At 35.4% G+C, this 17,866-nt stretch overlaps 1 protein-coding gene and 1 pseudogene across 16 annotated transcripts in view; both read left to right on the top strand.

The window, feature by feature from the left end:
• CFAP70 (cilia and flagella associated protein 70) overlaps positions 1–17,866 on the top strand; it is a 98,847-nt gene that overhangs the window by 27,585 nt on the left and 53,396 nt on the right. For all 15 annotated transcript variants that reach the window (XM_079137062.1, XM_079137052.1, XM_079137063.1 and 12 more), the window contains 4 exons: positions 3,844–3,943; positions 8,359–8,493; positions 15,069–15,239; positions 15,420–15,500. In XM_079137062.1, the coding sequence (XP_078993188.1) occupies positions 3,844–3,943; positions 8,359–8,493; positions 15,069–15,239; positions 15,420–15,500 (487 nt within the window). The remainder of the gene's footprint in view (positions 1–3,843; positions 3,944–8,358; positions 8,494–15,068; positions 15,240–15,419; positions 15,501–17,866) is intronic.
• Positions 10,585–11,694, top strand: LOC306659523 (peptidyl-prolyl cis-trans isomerase FKBP3-like; annotated as a pseudogene). Its single transcript has 2 exons — positions 10,585–10,969; positions 11,059–11,694. The product of its transcript is annotated as a peptidyl-prolyl cis-trans isomerase FKBP3-like (transcript).

Genomic DNA, 17,866 nt, shown 5'->3' on the forward strand with positions numbered 1-17,866 from the left:
GAAAATAGGTTGACTTTGTTGGATATATTGTCACCCATACTAACTCAGGATTTAATTACCAAAGAATAGGATACTTGATATTATGTAAGTAACTTACTTTTTGTCAGTGATCTAGTGATTAGGGAGAAATGAAAAAATAGAGGGTTTTCAATATATGTATAATCTGAATGAGCATCTCTGACCTTTAAAAAGTTAATAACTATGTTTTAGAACTGTTTTAGATTTATAGAAAAATTGAGCATGTGTTTCATGGAGTTGTTATACTTTGGTCATTTTGTGTGATTTTTTTTTTTTTTTCCATATTAGGGATTGCACCCAGGCCTCATGGATGCTAAGCAAATGTTCTACCTCTGAACTGCACACCCAGGCCAGCCCTGTTTTGAATTACCAGTTTTTTAGATAGGGTCTCCCCTAGATTCCCAGGCTCACCTTGAACTTCTCGTCTTCCTGCCTCCACCTCCTAGGTAGTTAGGATTACAGGCAGGTGTTGCTGCAATCAGCATATAATTATTTTTATATTATTATTGTTGATTTGCTGATATCTTACTGAGGATACATTGTTGCTCTTATTACTTTTAATAAATGATTACCTATTATATCAGTTAATAAAAATTTGCCAGGCACAGTAGCACATGCCTGTAATCCTAGCAACTCGGGAAGCTGAGGCAGGAGGATTGCAAGTTCAAAGCCAGCCTCTGCAACTTAATGAGGCCCTAAGCAACTTAGTGAGACCCTGAATAAGGGCTGGGATGTTAAGTACCCCTGGATTCGATCCTCAAAACCAAAAAAAAAAAAAAAAAAAAAAAAAAAAAGAATAATAAAAATTTAAAATTTTGTTTTACTTAATTTGTGACATTTTGTGATGTTATTCTTTTCATTATGTTGCTCTGAGTTGCTGACCCCGAACATTTTTTTCTCTCTAAAGAAAATTTAGCATTTCTTACATACACACTAATACATAGGTACACACAATCTTTCCCCACCAAAGCAGGTCTACTGGCCACACATTCCTTCCAGTTTAGTTTATCTGAGAAAGTCTATTTCTTTTTCACTTTTGAAGGATAATTCTATTGGTACAGAATTCTCGGTTGGTGGGATTTTCTTCTCTCAATACTTAAAATATTTTTCTCCACTTTCTTCCTGCTTGCATAGTTTCTGAAGAGAAGTCCAATGTAATTCTTATTCTCATTCCTTTTTTGGGTATGGTGTTTTTTTCTACCTCTGGTTTCTTTCAAGAGGTTCTTTTTTGTCTTTAGTTTTCTGCAGTTTATGTGTGATATGCCCAAGTGTTGATCTTTTTGGCATGTATTCTGATTAACATTTCCTGAATTTCTGGAGCTGTGGTTTGGTATCTGCCATTAATTTGGAGAAATTTTCAGCCATTATTATTTCAGATATATCTTTTGTTCTTCTCTTTCTTTCCTTTTTTCTTTTCCTCCTGGTATTCCTGTTATGCCTATGTCTTATAATTATACCACAATTCTTAGACATCATATTACAATTTTTTTTCTACTTTTTTCTCTTTGCATTTCAGTTTGGGAAGATTCTATTGACATATCTTCAGGCTTATTTGTTAGTGTTTTTGACTTGCTTTTGATTTTTTCCTAGAGTTTCCCTCTCTCCATTTATATTACCTATCTAGTAACTTACTCTAAAGAAATAGGCAAGTGTGCAAATGATATAAAATGTATTTATTTCTGCTATGAAAAGAGTAGGATTTCCAGTTTCAGTTATGACATACCATTGAAGCAGGCTCTCCTGTCCTCACAGCAAGAAAAAGCTGAATGAATTGAAAATCAACAATTTTTCTTAGATCCATCAAAGATTTGAGGTAACGGCAAACCACCTAGAGTGAAAGGCTATTGGGTCATAGCCAAGATCAGCTTACAGACAGCAGAAGCCTCTGGAGTCAGTAACTAGGAGAAACACTTTAGTAGTAATTTTGACAAATTGTTGAGAGACTGAGTTTGGACTAACTGAGAGTTAAAAACTCCAGAGGGACCAGTCTTAAAGGTTCCCATACTGTCATAGGTTTTAGCCTTTTTTTTTTTTTCTTCCAGTAGTGAGAATTGAACACAGAGTCTCATGCACATTATGCATACTAGAGCTCTATCATTTCAGCTATATTCCCAGTCATTTTTAAACTTTACTTTGATGGAGGGTCTTACTAAATTGCCCAGGCTGGCCTGGAATTTGCAATCCTCCTGTCTTAGCCTTCTGAGTCACTGAGATTATAGGTAAGCGCCACATATCTGGCTTCATGAGTTTTGAATCCAGGACCCTACCAGGTTCCAAACATAGGAGACAAATCTCATGTTTACGTCAGGAAGAAGTGGGGAAAAGTAACCATTTCACACTATTCCCAGAGTGTATTCTTTAGCAAAAGCCTAACCTTTAAGAAAACTTTACCAGAGCTTTATCTGATTAGACAAAAGGGTAGTTAGAGAATTCCAGACCTGTCTAGCTTCCCTGTGTTACATAAGAAAAGGAAGAAGAGCCAGGCACAGTGGCACATGCCTCTAATCCCAGAGGCTCAGGAAGCTGAGGCAGGAGGATTGTCCGTTCAAAAACAGCCTCAGAAACTTAGCGAGGCACTTAGCAACTCGGTGAGACCCTGTCTCTAAATAAAACATTTTTTTTAAAGTTACGAGATGACCTTATTTTATTCATTTATTTTTATGTGGTGCTGATAATCAAACCCAGTGCCTCATATATGCTAGGCAAGTGCTCTACCACTTGAGCGACAACCCCAGCCCCAGTAAAATAGTTTTTGAAAAGTTGAGAATGTTGTTCAGTGGGTAAGCACCCCTGAGTTCAATCCTCAGTATCAAAAACAAAAAAACAAAAAACAACAAGAAAAAAAAAAAAAAAAAGAAAGAAGAAAGGCTAGGCTGTGGCTCAGTGGTAGAGCGCTTGCCTAGCATGTGTGAGGCACAGGTTCCATCTTCAGCACCACATAAAAATAAGTAAATAAAATAAAGGCATGTTGTCCATCTATAACTAAAAATAAGATTTTTAAAAATTAAAAAAAGAAGAGAAAGAAGAAGGAAAAAAAAGACCATGAAACACTTCTTAAAGTTACAGCCTAAGGACTAGAACCCATTAGAATATGTGGATTTAATCACAAGATTATAGAATACTTCTCTTCCCTAACAGTTTACCATATCAGCAGGGTTCCAGTTTAAGAACAGTGAGAAGTGTACAAAACACAGACCCTATTTAAGAATTTCTTAGGAAAACCCAAAGAAAATGGAAAAAATAAGAAATGAACCTGAAGTTTTTCTGGCACTTAGAACAACAAACGCTAAATATATCCTAGCTCCTAATTAGATGAAGGTAAAACGTCACACTAAAATCTCTTTATTACCTCAATTCCTATTACCCAATACATAATATCCAGGTTCCAATTAAAATATTACAAAGAAGGCTAAAAGGGACGAAAAAATAGTTCAAAGCGACACAGGTAGCCTAAGAACTAGATTCAGATATGACGCAGAATTTGGAATTGTCAAATAAGAAATTTAAAATAACTAATATGTGTCTTTTATCTATATTAATATGTATATTTACTTTCCTAAATGAAACTGTCTCTGAAAAAAAAGATTTGAACATTTTAAAGGCCTTTGATTTATTTTGCAAAACAACTTTCAAAAATGTGCTGGCAGTTGAGTAAAATTATTTTTATGGAATTGTGTAGATTTGGGAAAAAATCACCAACCTAATAAAAGTTTTATTTATGTGCATTCCATTACTTTTTAGAAGAGAATACTATTTACCTTGATTCTAAACTATACTAACCCCATTTTTTAACATAATGCTAATGTACTGGTTTTTTATTTGCAGTTTCCAGAAGCGAATTGCTGATTGCTGGCTTTGGCCTGTAGAGATAATAAGAGTTCCTTTGGTTATTGCACCCAAAGGGAAAGCTGGAAAAACTGAGAAGGTAAATATGTGCACTCAGAAATGTTTATAAAGCCAGGTGCAGTGGCTGGTTCATGTAATCCCAGCATTTGATAGGCTGAAGTGGAAGGACCATTTTAGTTCAGGGTTAGAAGACAAGACTGGGAAAATAGCAAGACCCCATTATAAATGAACAAATGAAACACTTTATATAAGAAATGCTGGATCAGACTCAACCTGTTATTCTGTTTCTAATTCTGATACCAGATGAAAAAGCGAACTGATTGTGGTCCTTCTGACTTCCTTGGTTTTAGGACTAAAAGTCTCATGTCCCATGAAATCCCTCTGTCCCAGGATTATTGGCTACTGTAGTTGCTTGTTGTTTACTGATAATTACCCAGGCCTTATTTCCAGATATCCTATTTTCCCATGGCCTTTCATCATAGTTTTACCATAGGTAAACCACATGAAATGTTCATTTTTTTAGGTCAAAATAGTCATGATGGTTCAACCTAGTACATTTTTCTGAATTTCTTTTAGACCCGTCTACAAAATGTTTTAGACTGATAATTAACATAATAGCATTCATAGATATGCTGCTATTCTGATATAGCTTTGGTGAGCCTAGAACATGTTCTCTATTGTTTTATCTGTAGGTGTCTGATCTTTCATGCTTGTTCATAAATTCTCTGAGGGTATTGGTCATGTAATAGACTTTTATATTATCCACAGTACCCAGCATGATGTATGGCACATAGCAGGTACTTTACAAGTATCTAGATTATTTGATTTTAAAAATAAACTTTTGCATAATAAAAATAGTATCATTGTATAAGCATTTCCCCATTATTACATAACATATACTGGCTAACTTAGGTTTCTTAACCACATACTATTATCATATGAACAGAAGACTTCTTAATCTAGTTTCTGATTATTATTATAGTAGGCAAAAATCAAAGACTACTTTGAAGCTTGGAATTAAATGTTTTCTTTCAAAAAATGGATTTATAAAGCAAACCATACAGCTGTCAAAATGATGTTAAAGCTGGGTGTGATGGTGCATGCCTGTAATCCCAGCAACTCAGGCAACTGAGGCAGGAGGATTGCAAGGTTGAGGCCACCTTCAGCAACTTAGTGAGGCCCTAAGAACTTAGCAAGACCCTGTCTCAAATTAAAAAAAAAAAAAAAAAACATATAAAAAAGACTGGGGATATGGCTCACTGATTTAGTGACCCTGGTTCAATCCATAGTACCAATAAATAAATAAATAATGATGTTAAGACATTTATTTACATGTTCTTCATCTTTTCAATGAGAATTTAGATCAAGTATTGCAAATACATGATAGATATTATTCATCCTTCATTATCTATGGCATACGTTGCTAATCAAAGCACTTTTCAGAACCAAGATGCATACACAGTTTTTTTTCTCATCAAAGAATGTTAAAGCACCTCTACCAATTGATGAAAATTTGGGTATAAGTTAAAAAGCCTACGGGTCATAACTGGTCCAAATGATTTGTAAGCCACTTTTTATTTCTTGAAATTCTCTGAACAAAAGCTGAGAGTCAGAACTGCTGATGCCTTTTAAGTTTTTGTTAGATTTTTAAATAAAGTTTTGTTTTTCTCCCTAAGAAGCAACGTGGTGAGATTGACTTTTTGGTTGAATATATATATTATCAATTAATTTGAGTATGTATTGATTCAGCTAGCTTTTTTATTATTTATTAACACTGTTGAATCGACGCAAAAATTCTCAACAAAATTTTAGCAAATCGCATACAAAAACATATTAAAAAGATAGTGCACCATGATCAAGTGGGCTTCATCCCAGGTATGCAAGGTTGGTTCAACATCAGGAAATCAATAAACGTAATTCACCATATTAATAGACTTAAAGTCAAGAATCACATGATTATTTCAATAGATGCAGAAAAAGCATTTGATAAAATACAGCACCCCTTCATGCTCAAAACACTAGAAAAAATAGGGATAGTGAGAACATACCTTAACATTGTAAAGGCCATTTATGCTAAGCCCATGGCTAATATCATTCTAAATGGTGAAAAACTGAAAGCATTCCCCCTAAAAACTGGAACAAGGCAGGGATGCCCTCTTTCACCACGTCTATTCAACATCGTTCTTGAGACTCTGGCCAGAGCAATTAGACAAACCAAAGAAATTAAAGGGATACGAATTGGAAAAGAAGAACTCAAACTATCCCTGTTCGCTGATGACATGATTATATATTTAGAGGAACCTGGAAATTCCACCAGAAAACTCTTAGAACTCATAAGTGAATTCAGTAAAGTAGCAGGTTACAAGATCAATGCCCATAAATCCAACGCATTTTTATACATAAGTGATGAATCTTCAGAAAGAGAAATTAGGAAAACTACCCCATTCAAAATAGCCTTGAAAAAAATAAAATACTTGGGAATCAATCTCACAAAAGAGGTGAAAGACCTCTACAATGAGAACTGCAGAACACTAATGAAAGAAATTAAAGAACACCTTAGAAGATGGAAAGATCTTCCATGTTCTTGGATAGGAAGAATTAATATTGTCAAAATGGCCATACTACCTAAAGTGCTATACAAATTCAATGCAATTCCAATTAAAATTCCAATGACGTACCTTACAGAAATAGAGCAAGCAATTATGAAATTCATTTGGAAGAATAAGAAACCCAGAATAGCTAAAGCAATCCTTAGCAGGAAGAGTGAAACAGGGGGTATTGCAATACCAGATCTTCAACTCTACTACAAAGCAATAGTAACAAAAACGGCATGGTATTGGTACCAAAATAGAAAGGTAGATCAATGGTACAAAATAGAGGACACGGACACAACCCAAATAAATACAATTTTCTCATACTAGACAAAGGTGCCAAAAATATGCAATGGAGAAAGATAGCCTCTTCAACAAATGGTGCTGGGAGAATTGGAAATCCATATGCAACAGAATGAAACTAAACCCATATCTCTCACCCTGCACAAAACTAACTCAAAATGGATTAAGGACCTTGAAATCAGACCAGAGACCCTGCAGATTATAGAAGAAAAGTAGGTCCAAATCTTCACCTTGTTGGTCTAGGATCAGACTTCCTTAACAGGACTCCCATAGCACAAGAAATAAAAGCAAGAATCAACAACTGGGATAGATTCAAACTAAATAGCTTTCTCTCAGCAAAGGAAACTATCAGCAATGCGAAGAGAGAGCCTACAGAGCGGGAGAATATCTTTGCCAATCATACTTCAGATAGAGCACTAATCTCCAGAATCTATAAAGAACTCAAAAAACTCTACTCCAAGAATTCAAATAATCCAGTCGACAAATGGGCTAAGGAAATGAATAGACACTTCACAGAAGAAGATCTACAAGCAATCAACAACATATGGAAAAATGTTCAACATCTCTAGTAATAAGAGAAATGCAATCAAAACCACCCTAAGATTCCATCTCACCCCAATTAGAATGGCGATTATCAAGAATACGAGCAACAACAGGTGTTGGCGAGGATGTGGGGAGAAAGGTACACTCATACATTGCTGGTGGAGCTGCAAATTAGTGCAGCCACTCTGGAAAGCAGTGTGGAGATTCCTTAGAAAACTTGGAATGGACCCTCCATTTGACCCAGCTATCCCACTCCTTGGCCTATACCCAAAGGACTTAAAATCAGCATACTACAGAGATACAGCCACATCAATGTTCATAGCTGCTCAATTCACAATAGCCAGACTGTGGAACCAACCTAGATGCCCTTCAATTGATGAGTGGATAAAGAAACTGTGGTATATATATACAATGGAATATTACTCAGCCATAAAGAATGATAAAATGATGGCATTTGCAGGCAAATGGATGAAATTGGAGAATATCATGCTAAGTGAGATAAGCCAATCTCAAAAAGCCAAAGGACGAATGATATTGCTAATAAGTGGAGGATGACACATAATAGGGGGAGGGAAGGGTTAGTGTTAGGGTTAGAGTTAGGGTTAGGGAGGGCGGAAAGTATGGAGGAAGGAAGTACTGTATAGAGGGTAAAGAGGGGTGGGAGGGGTGGGGGGAAGGGAAAAAAATAACAGAATGAATCAAACAACATTACTCTATGTAAATTTATGATTACACAAATGGTATGCCTTTACGCCATGTACAAACAGAGAAACAACATGGATCCCATTTGTTTACAAAAAAAAAAAAAAATGAAAAAGAAAAAAAAAACACTGTTGATATGTATTATCTCTGTGATCATGGTATTACTAAACCAGTTTTGAAGCTAAGAAACAAAAACCCAAAATGTGTATATAACTGGCTCAAAGATACATAAAAGATACATAACTAGCTAAGTGTAGAGTTTGTTCCTAAAACTGAGTCTGCATTGCTGAGTCAGTTTTGTACTTATGCTCCATTACTTTGTGGCATTAACAACTCTCTGGTTTTATTCCTTTAGACTGATGATGAAAGTCAGCTTTCATTTCATGGCGTGGCTTATGTTAATATGCTCCCGTTGCTGTATCCAGGTGTGAAGAGGATTCGGGGAGCGTTTCATATTTACCCTTATCTAGACAGTACAGTTTATGAAAAGGTAAGAAAAACATTACAGAAACGGTATCACTGTAATTTGCCCTTTTTATATGTGCTTATTCACATCTTTAGCATAAACATCTTTGCAGTTGACATTCAGAACCAGTTGGTATCCTGGGATGTTAAATGTAAACCCTTGCAGTCACTTTCCTCAGGACCTCAAAACTTGTGGATAATGAAGAACACCAAACCAGAAGCAACCCAGATCTCCATCAATAGGTGAACAGGAAAAAACAAAAAAATTGTGTGGCACATCCATGCAAGGGAATACTACTTACAATAAAAAGGAATGAAATATTGACACACAACATGGATGAATCTCCAATGCATCATGCTAAAGAAACCAGACAAAAGGGGAGTACATACTGTATGGTTATATTTATATGCAATTTTAAGAAAGTTATCTGTATTGACGGAAAGCAGATTAATGGTCATTTGGGGACAGGAATATAGGGAGAGAGGGATTACAGAGGACTGAGAGAAAAATATTAGACATGATGAAAAAAATTGTTTCCTTGGTTGTGGTTTCATAGGTGTATGAGAGTACAAAAAGTTTGTACCAATTTACACTTCTAGTAGTAAATGAAAGTTGTTTTACCATATCTTTGGGGCATTATTATTTTAAAGAATTATCTAATTTTATGAGTAAAACGATAACTTACTGTTATTTAAAGCTACATTTCTTTGATTAATAAATGTCTCTTCTTGTTTTTTACTGACCTTTAGCACTGCTCTTATGAATCACTTCATGTACTTTGCCCATTAAAAAAAAAAGTTGGTGTATTTTTCTGTGTTTAAAAAAGCTGCTTTGAGGGGCTGGGGAGACAGCTCAGTTGGTAGAGTTCTTGCTGTGCAAGCACAAGGCCCAGGGTTGATCCCCAGCACCCAAAAAAAAAAAAAAAAAAAAAAAAAAAAAAGCTGCTTTGTATTTTAGGAATAATAGGTATCTTTTCACATGTTTTCTGATATTTTCCCTATTTTTTAATTCATATTATAATTTTGTTTACCCTGGTTTTTTTTACACAGAGAAACTTTTAATTTTTGGTAATCAAAATCTTGTCTTTGACATCTCTTGTGCTTTTGAGCCTAGGAAGTCTTCCCTTAATTCATATCTTTAATTAATATCTCATTCTATTTTTATAGTTATCACAAATCATTTCAATAAAATCATTTGAAATTTGTTTTACTTTGAAATTTATTTTGATCTATGTTATAGCTAACACTTGAATTCTTCCATATATTGCGAAGCATTGCTAATTATTCTTTTTAAAGGATGCATATTCTATCATTTTTATTTACTGTAATTTGCTAAACCTTTTTTAATTCTGAGACATTTATTCATAGTTTTAGTTTTTATTATTGTAGAATTCCCCCAAGTTTTTCATGTGTATGAACTTTTTGGTTCTATTAAAATATTTCCAGAAGATAAATCCCTACAAGTGTAATTTCTGGTTCAAAGGAAACTGAAACAGATCATGATGGGTCTTTCATGATTTTTGGTATTGAAAAATAGCTGTCATAATAATGATGAAATAATAAAAATTTTTGTTGTATTTTATAAAAGATCACTTTCCATAAGTAAATGATAAAATTGACTTTCTTCTTTAGCATGTAGATAATCATCCCTCTGGGATGTTGATTCTGTGAGCCCCTGCAGATATCAAAATACACAGATGCTCAAATACTTTATAAAAAATATCATAAGCTGGGCACAGTGGCACATTCCTGTAATCCTACCTGCTCAAGAAGTTTAGGCAAGAAAGTCACAGTTTGTGGTTAGCCCAGGCAACTTAGTGAGACTCTGTCCCAGCAAAAATAATTTGGAAAGTATGGCCCAGAAAAAAGACTAAAATAAAAGCAAGAAGAAAGAAAGAAAAAGGGGGCTGGGAACGTAACTCCGTACAATCCCCAATATTGGAGGGAAAAAAAAGTGATATGCTATTTGCGTATAATCTACATATATTCTTCTGTATACTTTAAATCATCTCTAGATTACTTATCATGTTAAATGCAATGTAAATGCTATGTTAATAATTGTTATACCATATTGTTCAGAGAATGGCAAGAAAAAAATCTATAAATGTTCAGCACAGATGAAATTTTTGAAAATATTTCTGGAGAGGCAGCGGGGGAAGATGGTGGCAGTCGTTCCCCAGCGGGTGTGGACCATGGAGCTGCTGCGCAGGGAGCCGCTGCCCAAGAAGGACATTATCAAGTTTCTACAGGATCATGGTTCAGACTTGTTTCTTGCAGAACATAAATTATTAGGCAACATTAAAAATGTAGCCAAGACAGCTATTAAGGACCATTTGGTTACAGCCTATAACCACCTATTTGAAAGTAAGTGATTCAGAGGTACTGAAAGTATAAGTAAAGTGTCCGAGCAAGTGAAAAATGTGAAGCTTAATGAAGATAAACCTAAAGAAACCAAGTCTGAAGAGACTCTGGATGAGGGTCCACCAAAATATACAAAATCTGTTCTATAAAAGGGAGATAGGGCCGGGGAGATAGCTCAGTTGGTAAAGTGCTTGCCTCACAAGCATAAGGTCCTGGGTTCAATCCCCAGCACCACCAAAAAAAAAAAAAAAAAAAAAAAAAAAAGGGAGATAAAACCAACTTTCCCAAAAAAGGAGATGTTCACTGCTAGTATAAAGGAACACTTCAGGATGGGACTGTTTTTGATACCAATATTCAAACAAGTTCAAAAAAGAAGAAAAATGCCAAGCCTCTAAGTTTTAAGGTTGGAGTAGGCAAAGTATCAGAGGATGAGACAAAGCCCTCTTGACTATGAGTAAAGGAGAAAAGGCTTGACTGGAGGTTGAACCAGAATGGGCTTATGGAAAGAAAGGACAGCCTGATGCCAAAATTCCACCAAAGGCAAAACTCACTTTTGAAGTAGAATTAGTGGATATTGACTGAAATATCCACTTGAGACTTAAAGATGACAACAACAATGATAAAACTTGGCCTTGAAACTTAGAGCTTGTTTCTGTTATAAGGGAAGAGTCAACTGGAAAATTCAAAGTGTTAAATTTTATTTACTTGACCAACTTTTAAGAAATGTAATCGCTTATAAGTCCCTAAAGTCTAAAATATTTTACTATAGCTGCATAAAATATTGGTTAAGGAGAACAACTGTTCAGCCTTTTACCTCATGTAAACTAAAAGGCTCAGTAAAAATATCTCCAGTGTCTTGATTTGACTCATTTGGTATTAATGTGTTAATGTTCTGATTAGGTAAACAGGACTAGGGACTTATCCAAAAGGCAATAACTCAATAAAATTATCTGGACAGCCTTGCCATGGACATTAAATCACTGTAAAATCTTTAAATATCATTGTATGATGAGACGTCAAAGACACAACTTGAAGCAACTTGAAGCCCAGTTAAGGGCGAAGAAATCTTGGCAAGAATAGATAAGTTTAGGGAAAGTTCACTTCAAGACCAGTGAACCACTGATGCCGAGTATAAAATACTAGGTGCTCCCCCCATACAAAATAAATTCATAAACAAAATATTTCTGACTCATGGTTGATTGAATTCATGGATATAGAATCAACAGATATGGAGGGTCAACTCTGTGTGTGTGTGTGTGTGTGTGTGCACGCACGTGTGTGTGTGCCAACCACATTTTTTTCACAATAATTTTTTATGTATTTTTTAGCTGTAGATGGACACAATACCTTTATTTATTTATTTATTTATATGTGGTGCTGAGGTTCAAACCCAATGCCTCACACATGCTAGGCAAGCACTCTACCACTGAGCTACAATCCTAGCCCCACAATAATTTTTTATTTATTTATTTATTTTTTCTGCGGTGCTAGGGATTTGAACCCAAGGCCTTGCGCTTGCAAGGCAAGCACTCTACCAACTAAGCTATTTCCCCAGCCCAATAATTTTTAAAATATATGAAAACATTGAAAAGGAAATATTTCTGGCTATGGTCAAGTAGGAGGTTATTAAATCATCTCCCCCCAAAAGCAGCTATAAAACTGGGCAAAATGACAAAAAGCCATTGCAACAATACTGAAATTATCCAAACTGAGAAATACTAATGCATGAAAAACTAAGGAATGTGAGGCATTCTTACTTGGGACTTCCCACTTTTATCTCAGTGATTCTTCTAAGGAAGGGTAGGATACGAGGAAAAGTAAATTTGCTGCCAGAGAAGACTCATACAATTTCGAGCAATGGTCAAAGGAATCATTCACAGAAGTGTTGTCAATTGAAATGTCAATCTTGGTGGTTAAGAACCCCTGGGTTCAATCTCTGGTACCACAATGGAATATTACTCAGCTATAAAGAATAATAAAATTATGGCATTTGCAGGCAAATGAATGAAATTGGAGAATATCATGCTAAGTGAGTTAAGCCAATCTCAAAAAAACCAAAGGACGAATGATCTTGCTGATAAGTGGATGATGACACATAATGGGGGGTGGGAGAGGGGCAAGACTGGAGGAAGGAGGGACTGTATAAGGGAAAAGAGGGGTGGGGGGGAAGGGAAAAAAATAACAGAATGAATCAAACATCATTACCCTATGTAAATGTATGATTATGCAAATGGTATGCTGTTACTCCATGTACAAACAGAAACAACATGTATCCCATTTGTTTACAATAAAAATAAATTAAAATTTAAAAAACAGAAAAAGATAAGTTGAAAACAAATAGCAGAATGGCAAACATAAATCTAAGTATTTCAACAATTAACATGCTTTGGTGGTCGAAACATATCAATGAAAGGACAGAGGTCATAGGACTGAATAAAAAACAAAAGATTCAACCACATGCTGTCTAAAATATATATATATATATATATATATACACAGCTTAGATTCAAAGACAAATAGGTTGAAGTATAAAGATATACTGTGCAAATAGAAAGCATAACAGAGGTGAGTGATTACATTACCGTGAGCTGTGAGATAAAATAGCTTTAAAATAGGTTGTATTACTGAAGACAGTCATAATGATTAAGGGGACGATTCTTCAGGAAGGTGGAATAATTATAAATGTATACATACCTAAATATACAGTAACCTCCCACCTGTAATCCCAGTGACTTAGGATGCTGAGACAGGAGGATTGCAAGTTCCTGGCTAGACTCAGCAACTTAGTGCAGTCCCAAGCAACTTAGAAAAGTGTCTCAAAAAAAAAAAAAAAAAAAAAAAAAAAAGCTGTGGCTGTGGCTTAGCGGTAAAGCGCCCCTGGGTTCAATCCCTAGTACTAAATAAACAAACAAATATAAAAAATAAAAAAAGAACAAACCAACTGATACATGCTATAACACAAATGAACCTAAAACATATACTAAGTGAAAGAAGGCAGATACAAAAGTGTTGTACAGTATCACTTATATTAAACAGTCTCATTATACAACATAACCTGGAGTTGTGAAAATTTGAAAAAGGTTGCATCTTTAAATCTATGAAATACAGTGATTATGGTAGAGGCATAATCATATGGTAGAGGTATGAGTGATTTTTAGTATTCACAATTTTTCTTTAGTAATTAGATTTTCCTTTTAATGGCATTTTCAAAGTATAATTGACAAGTAATAAACTCTATACCTTTAAAGTGTACAATTCAAATTTTTGAATTTGAAATTTTTGTATATGTATTTTACATATACAAACATCTGTGAAACTATCACCACAATCAAGATAATAAATATGCACATTGTCCCTTAAAGTTTTCTCATGCCCTTTGTTATTCCTTTTTTCCACCTCTGTCTTCCTGTCCACTGTGGGGGGTGGGGGGCAGTGTTCTGACTATTCACTCAGCTTAAATTATTTGGAGAATCATCGATGTTGTTTAGTTTAAAAAATGGTGGTAAGGAACTGGGGCGTGGCTCAGTGGCAGAGCGCTTGCCTAGCACGTGTGAGTCACTGGGTTTGATCCTCAGCACCACATAACAAATCAAATAAAGGCATTCTGTCCACCTACAACTACAAAAAAATTTTTTTAAATGGTGATAAGGGCTGGGGTTGTAGCTCAATGGTAGAGTGCTTGCCTAGCATGTGTGAGGCACTGGGTTTGATTCTCAGCATTGCATATAAATAGATAAAAAAAAAAAAAAAAGGTTCATTGACAACTTAAAAAAATTTTTTAAAACGGCGGTAAGATTTTTTTTTTTCAAATTATTTAGCTATTGTTTGAACCATACAAAGACTTTAAACTTGCCTTATTCTAATTTAATTGATAGATGAGCAGTAATTAGATACTATTTTTACATAAAAAGTAATTCTACCATTTAAAGTTAATTTGAAATTATGAGTTGAAGATAAAATGCTTTCTGATAATAAGAGTTATGAGACGCCAGAATCGAGTTGGTTCAAAAGGTGTCCCCTTAAATTTTTTAAATGATATGGTAGGCAGCCAAGTTTCTGTGGTGGTCTTACAAATTCTAGAAGTAGGGAAATACAGTGGTGTTTTTCAGGTCCTTTCTCTCAGTCTATAATGTTGAAAAACTTTCTGGAATGATGTCTAAATGATGACTTCAAATTTGTCTCATTTGCCTATGGTTCATTGTGGGTTATTTTTTGTTGTTGTTGTTGTTTCCTTTTCAGACCAAATTGTTATTCAGCTTGTTCCGAGATACTGGTCATCATTTGATTCAGAATAATAAAATAGGAGGACTTAATTCTCCACTGACCAAACCAGTTGCTTCTAAGAATCTGAAAGAAGATAAAACAGTCAAAGAAAAAGACATGGATGGAAAAATTAAGCCTGGGGATGTGGTAGGTTCTTGAGAAGGTGATTTTGTCTGTTTTCTTACTGCCAAAGGCTTGCACTGACTTCTCATTTGGTGAATTGTGTCAATGGTGTTTGCATTTTGATGTATTGTAATGATCATTGCTCCTTTCAGGATGAAGGTCATGTAAGAATTCAGTTTTTGATGTGAGTTCATTTTCTTTCAGCAAGCTCCTAGCATAAAATCTCAGAGCTCAGATACTCCTTTGGAAGGTGAACCTCTTCTAAGCCACAATGCAGAAGGACAGGTAACTATGCATAAAATTTTATAAAATTAAGTTTAAATTCATCAAACCTTTACTGAACAGCACAACTATAGTAGAAAAGGTTCAGGACAGGGTATCTGACCTACCCTCCTATATTTGCCCATGGCTAGGTTATGACCTTGGACAAATCTCTTTGTCTTATTAAGAATCTGTGAAATGAGTTGGTACCACATTAACTTTAAGGTCCTTTTTAGCATTAACATTTTTTGTCTTTTGTCAATTCTACTATATTAAGCACTGTGAGGGATGCAAAGATACATCATCTTCAGCATTTATTCTTCTGCCCTCAGGAATCAACATTCAGCTGTCTGGTAGGAGAAACAGATTGGTACAAAACTAACCATAATGCATAATTTTGTTAAGTGCTATGATAGAGGTACAAATGTAAGTTCTTTGTGTTCTCAAATGAGACAAAGCTTAGTATATGTTAAGATGGGGCTGTCTTAGAGAAGGCTTCGTCAAGGAGGTGATTATCTGAACTAAGTAGTAAAAGAAGGATCTCTGCCAGGTAAAGTTGGAAGAAGAGGCATTTCATGGGCAGGGAATAGCTTGAGTTGAAAGCACAGAGAAGATCTGTAAGAGCAGAAATTAGAGTATCAGTTAATTCTGTTTGGTGTAGAGGAATGAAAAGAAAGGACAGGTTCTAGAAAGGTGAGAAGAGAGAGGCAGAGTGAGGTTATGGAAAAATGAGGCTTGCTAAAAAGTTTGAGCTTTATTTGTTAGGTGATGAGGAATTCTTGAATCTCATCTTGGAGACTCATAGTAAAGGTTTTTTTTTAAAATTTTATTTAGTTATTTATTCATTTATTTTATTGGTGCATATTATCTAGAATGGTGGGTTTCATCATGGTATATTGGTACATGAGTAATGTTTTATTTGCTCACTTTCACTACCCAATAATTTTCCTTACCTCCTCCTCTACCATCTCCCTGGTCTCCTTCCAGTATTCTCTTGGTCTTCCTTCTCCTTTCTCTTCCTTCTCCTCCTCTTCCTCCTCCTCTTCCTCCCCTACTCCTCCTTCTCCTCTTTCTTCTTCTTCTTCCCCTCCTCCTCCTCCTCCTTTCTTCTTCCTCCCTCTTCTTTCGTCTCCTCCCTCCCTCCCTCCCTCCCTCCCTTCCTTCCTTCCTTCCTTCCTTCCTTCCTTCCTTCCTTCCTTCCTTCCTTCCTTCCTTCCTTCTTTTTTTTCTCTTCCTTCTTCTTTCCTCCTCCTCCTCCTTTTCTTCTTTCTTCTCCTTCAGAATTTAACCTTTATTTTATTTATATGCAGTGCCTCGCCAATGCTAGGCAAGTGCTCTCCCACTGAGCTACAACCCCAGCCCTCTTCCTTCTACTTTCATGACATTCTCCCCGACTTTTTGTCCCCACTGGCTTCCACATATGAGAGAAAACATGATACTTGTCTTTCTGAGTCTTGACTTAACATTTTACTTAACATTACATTCTGTAGTTACATCCATTTTACTGCAAATGACATAATTTTACTTTCTTTATGGCTAAATAAAACTTTATTTTGTATATGTACCACATTTTCTTTATTGATTCATCTGTTGACAGATACCTAGACTGATTCCATAACTTGGTTATTGTGACTTGTGTTGTGTTAAACATGGGTATGCATGTGTAGCTAATGTATGCTGACTTTAATTCTTTTTTGGGGGGGATGGGTACCATGGATTGAACTCAGGGTCACTCAATCACTGAGCCACACCCCCAGCCCTATTTTGTATTTTATTTAGAGACAGGGTCTCACTGACTTGCTTAGTGCCTCACTTTTGCTGAGGCTGGCTTGGACTCATGATCCTCCTACCTCAGACTCCCAAGCTGCTGGGATTACAGGGGGCACTACTGCACCTGGCAGATTCTTTTGGATAAATAAATAAATAAATAGCTGGATCATATGGTGGTTCTATTTTTAGAATTTTGAGGAACCTCCACTGTGATTTCCATAGTGCCTGTACTAATTTATTATTCCCATCAAAGATGTATGAGAGTTCCTTTTTCCCACATTCTCATCAGAGTCATTATTATTGTACTCTTGATGAAGGCCATTCTGACTGGAGTGAGATGGAATCCAGTACAGTGGATTTTTTAAATTCGAATTTCTCTGGTGGCTAAAGATGTAGTACATTTTTTTCATATAATCATTGACTATTTGTACTTCTTTTGAGAAGTATTTTTTCAGTTCTTTTGCCCATTTATTGATTGTGTTATTTATTATTTAGGCATTGAAATGTTTTAGTTCTTTACATATTCTGCATATTAGTCCTCTGTTAGAGGAGTATCTGGCAAAGGTTTTATCCAGTTCTGTAGGTTGTCTCTTCACTCTGTTAATCATGTCCTTTTCTGT

The sequence above is a fragment of the Sciurus vulgaris genome (genome assembly GCF_902686455.1).
Source record: "Sciurus vulgaris genome assembly, chromosome: 4".
NCBI classification, from domain to species: domain Eukaryota; kingdom Metazoa; phylum Chordata; class Mammalia; order Rodentia; family Sciuridae; genus Sciurus; species Sciurus vulgaris.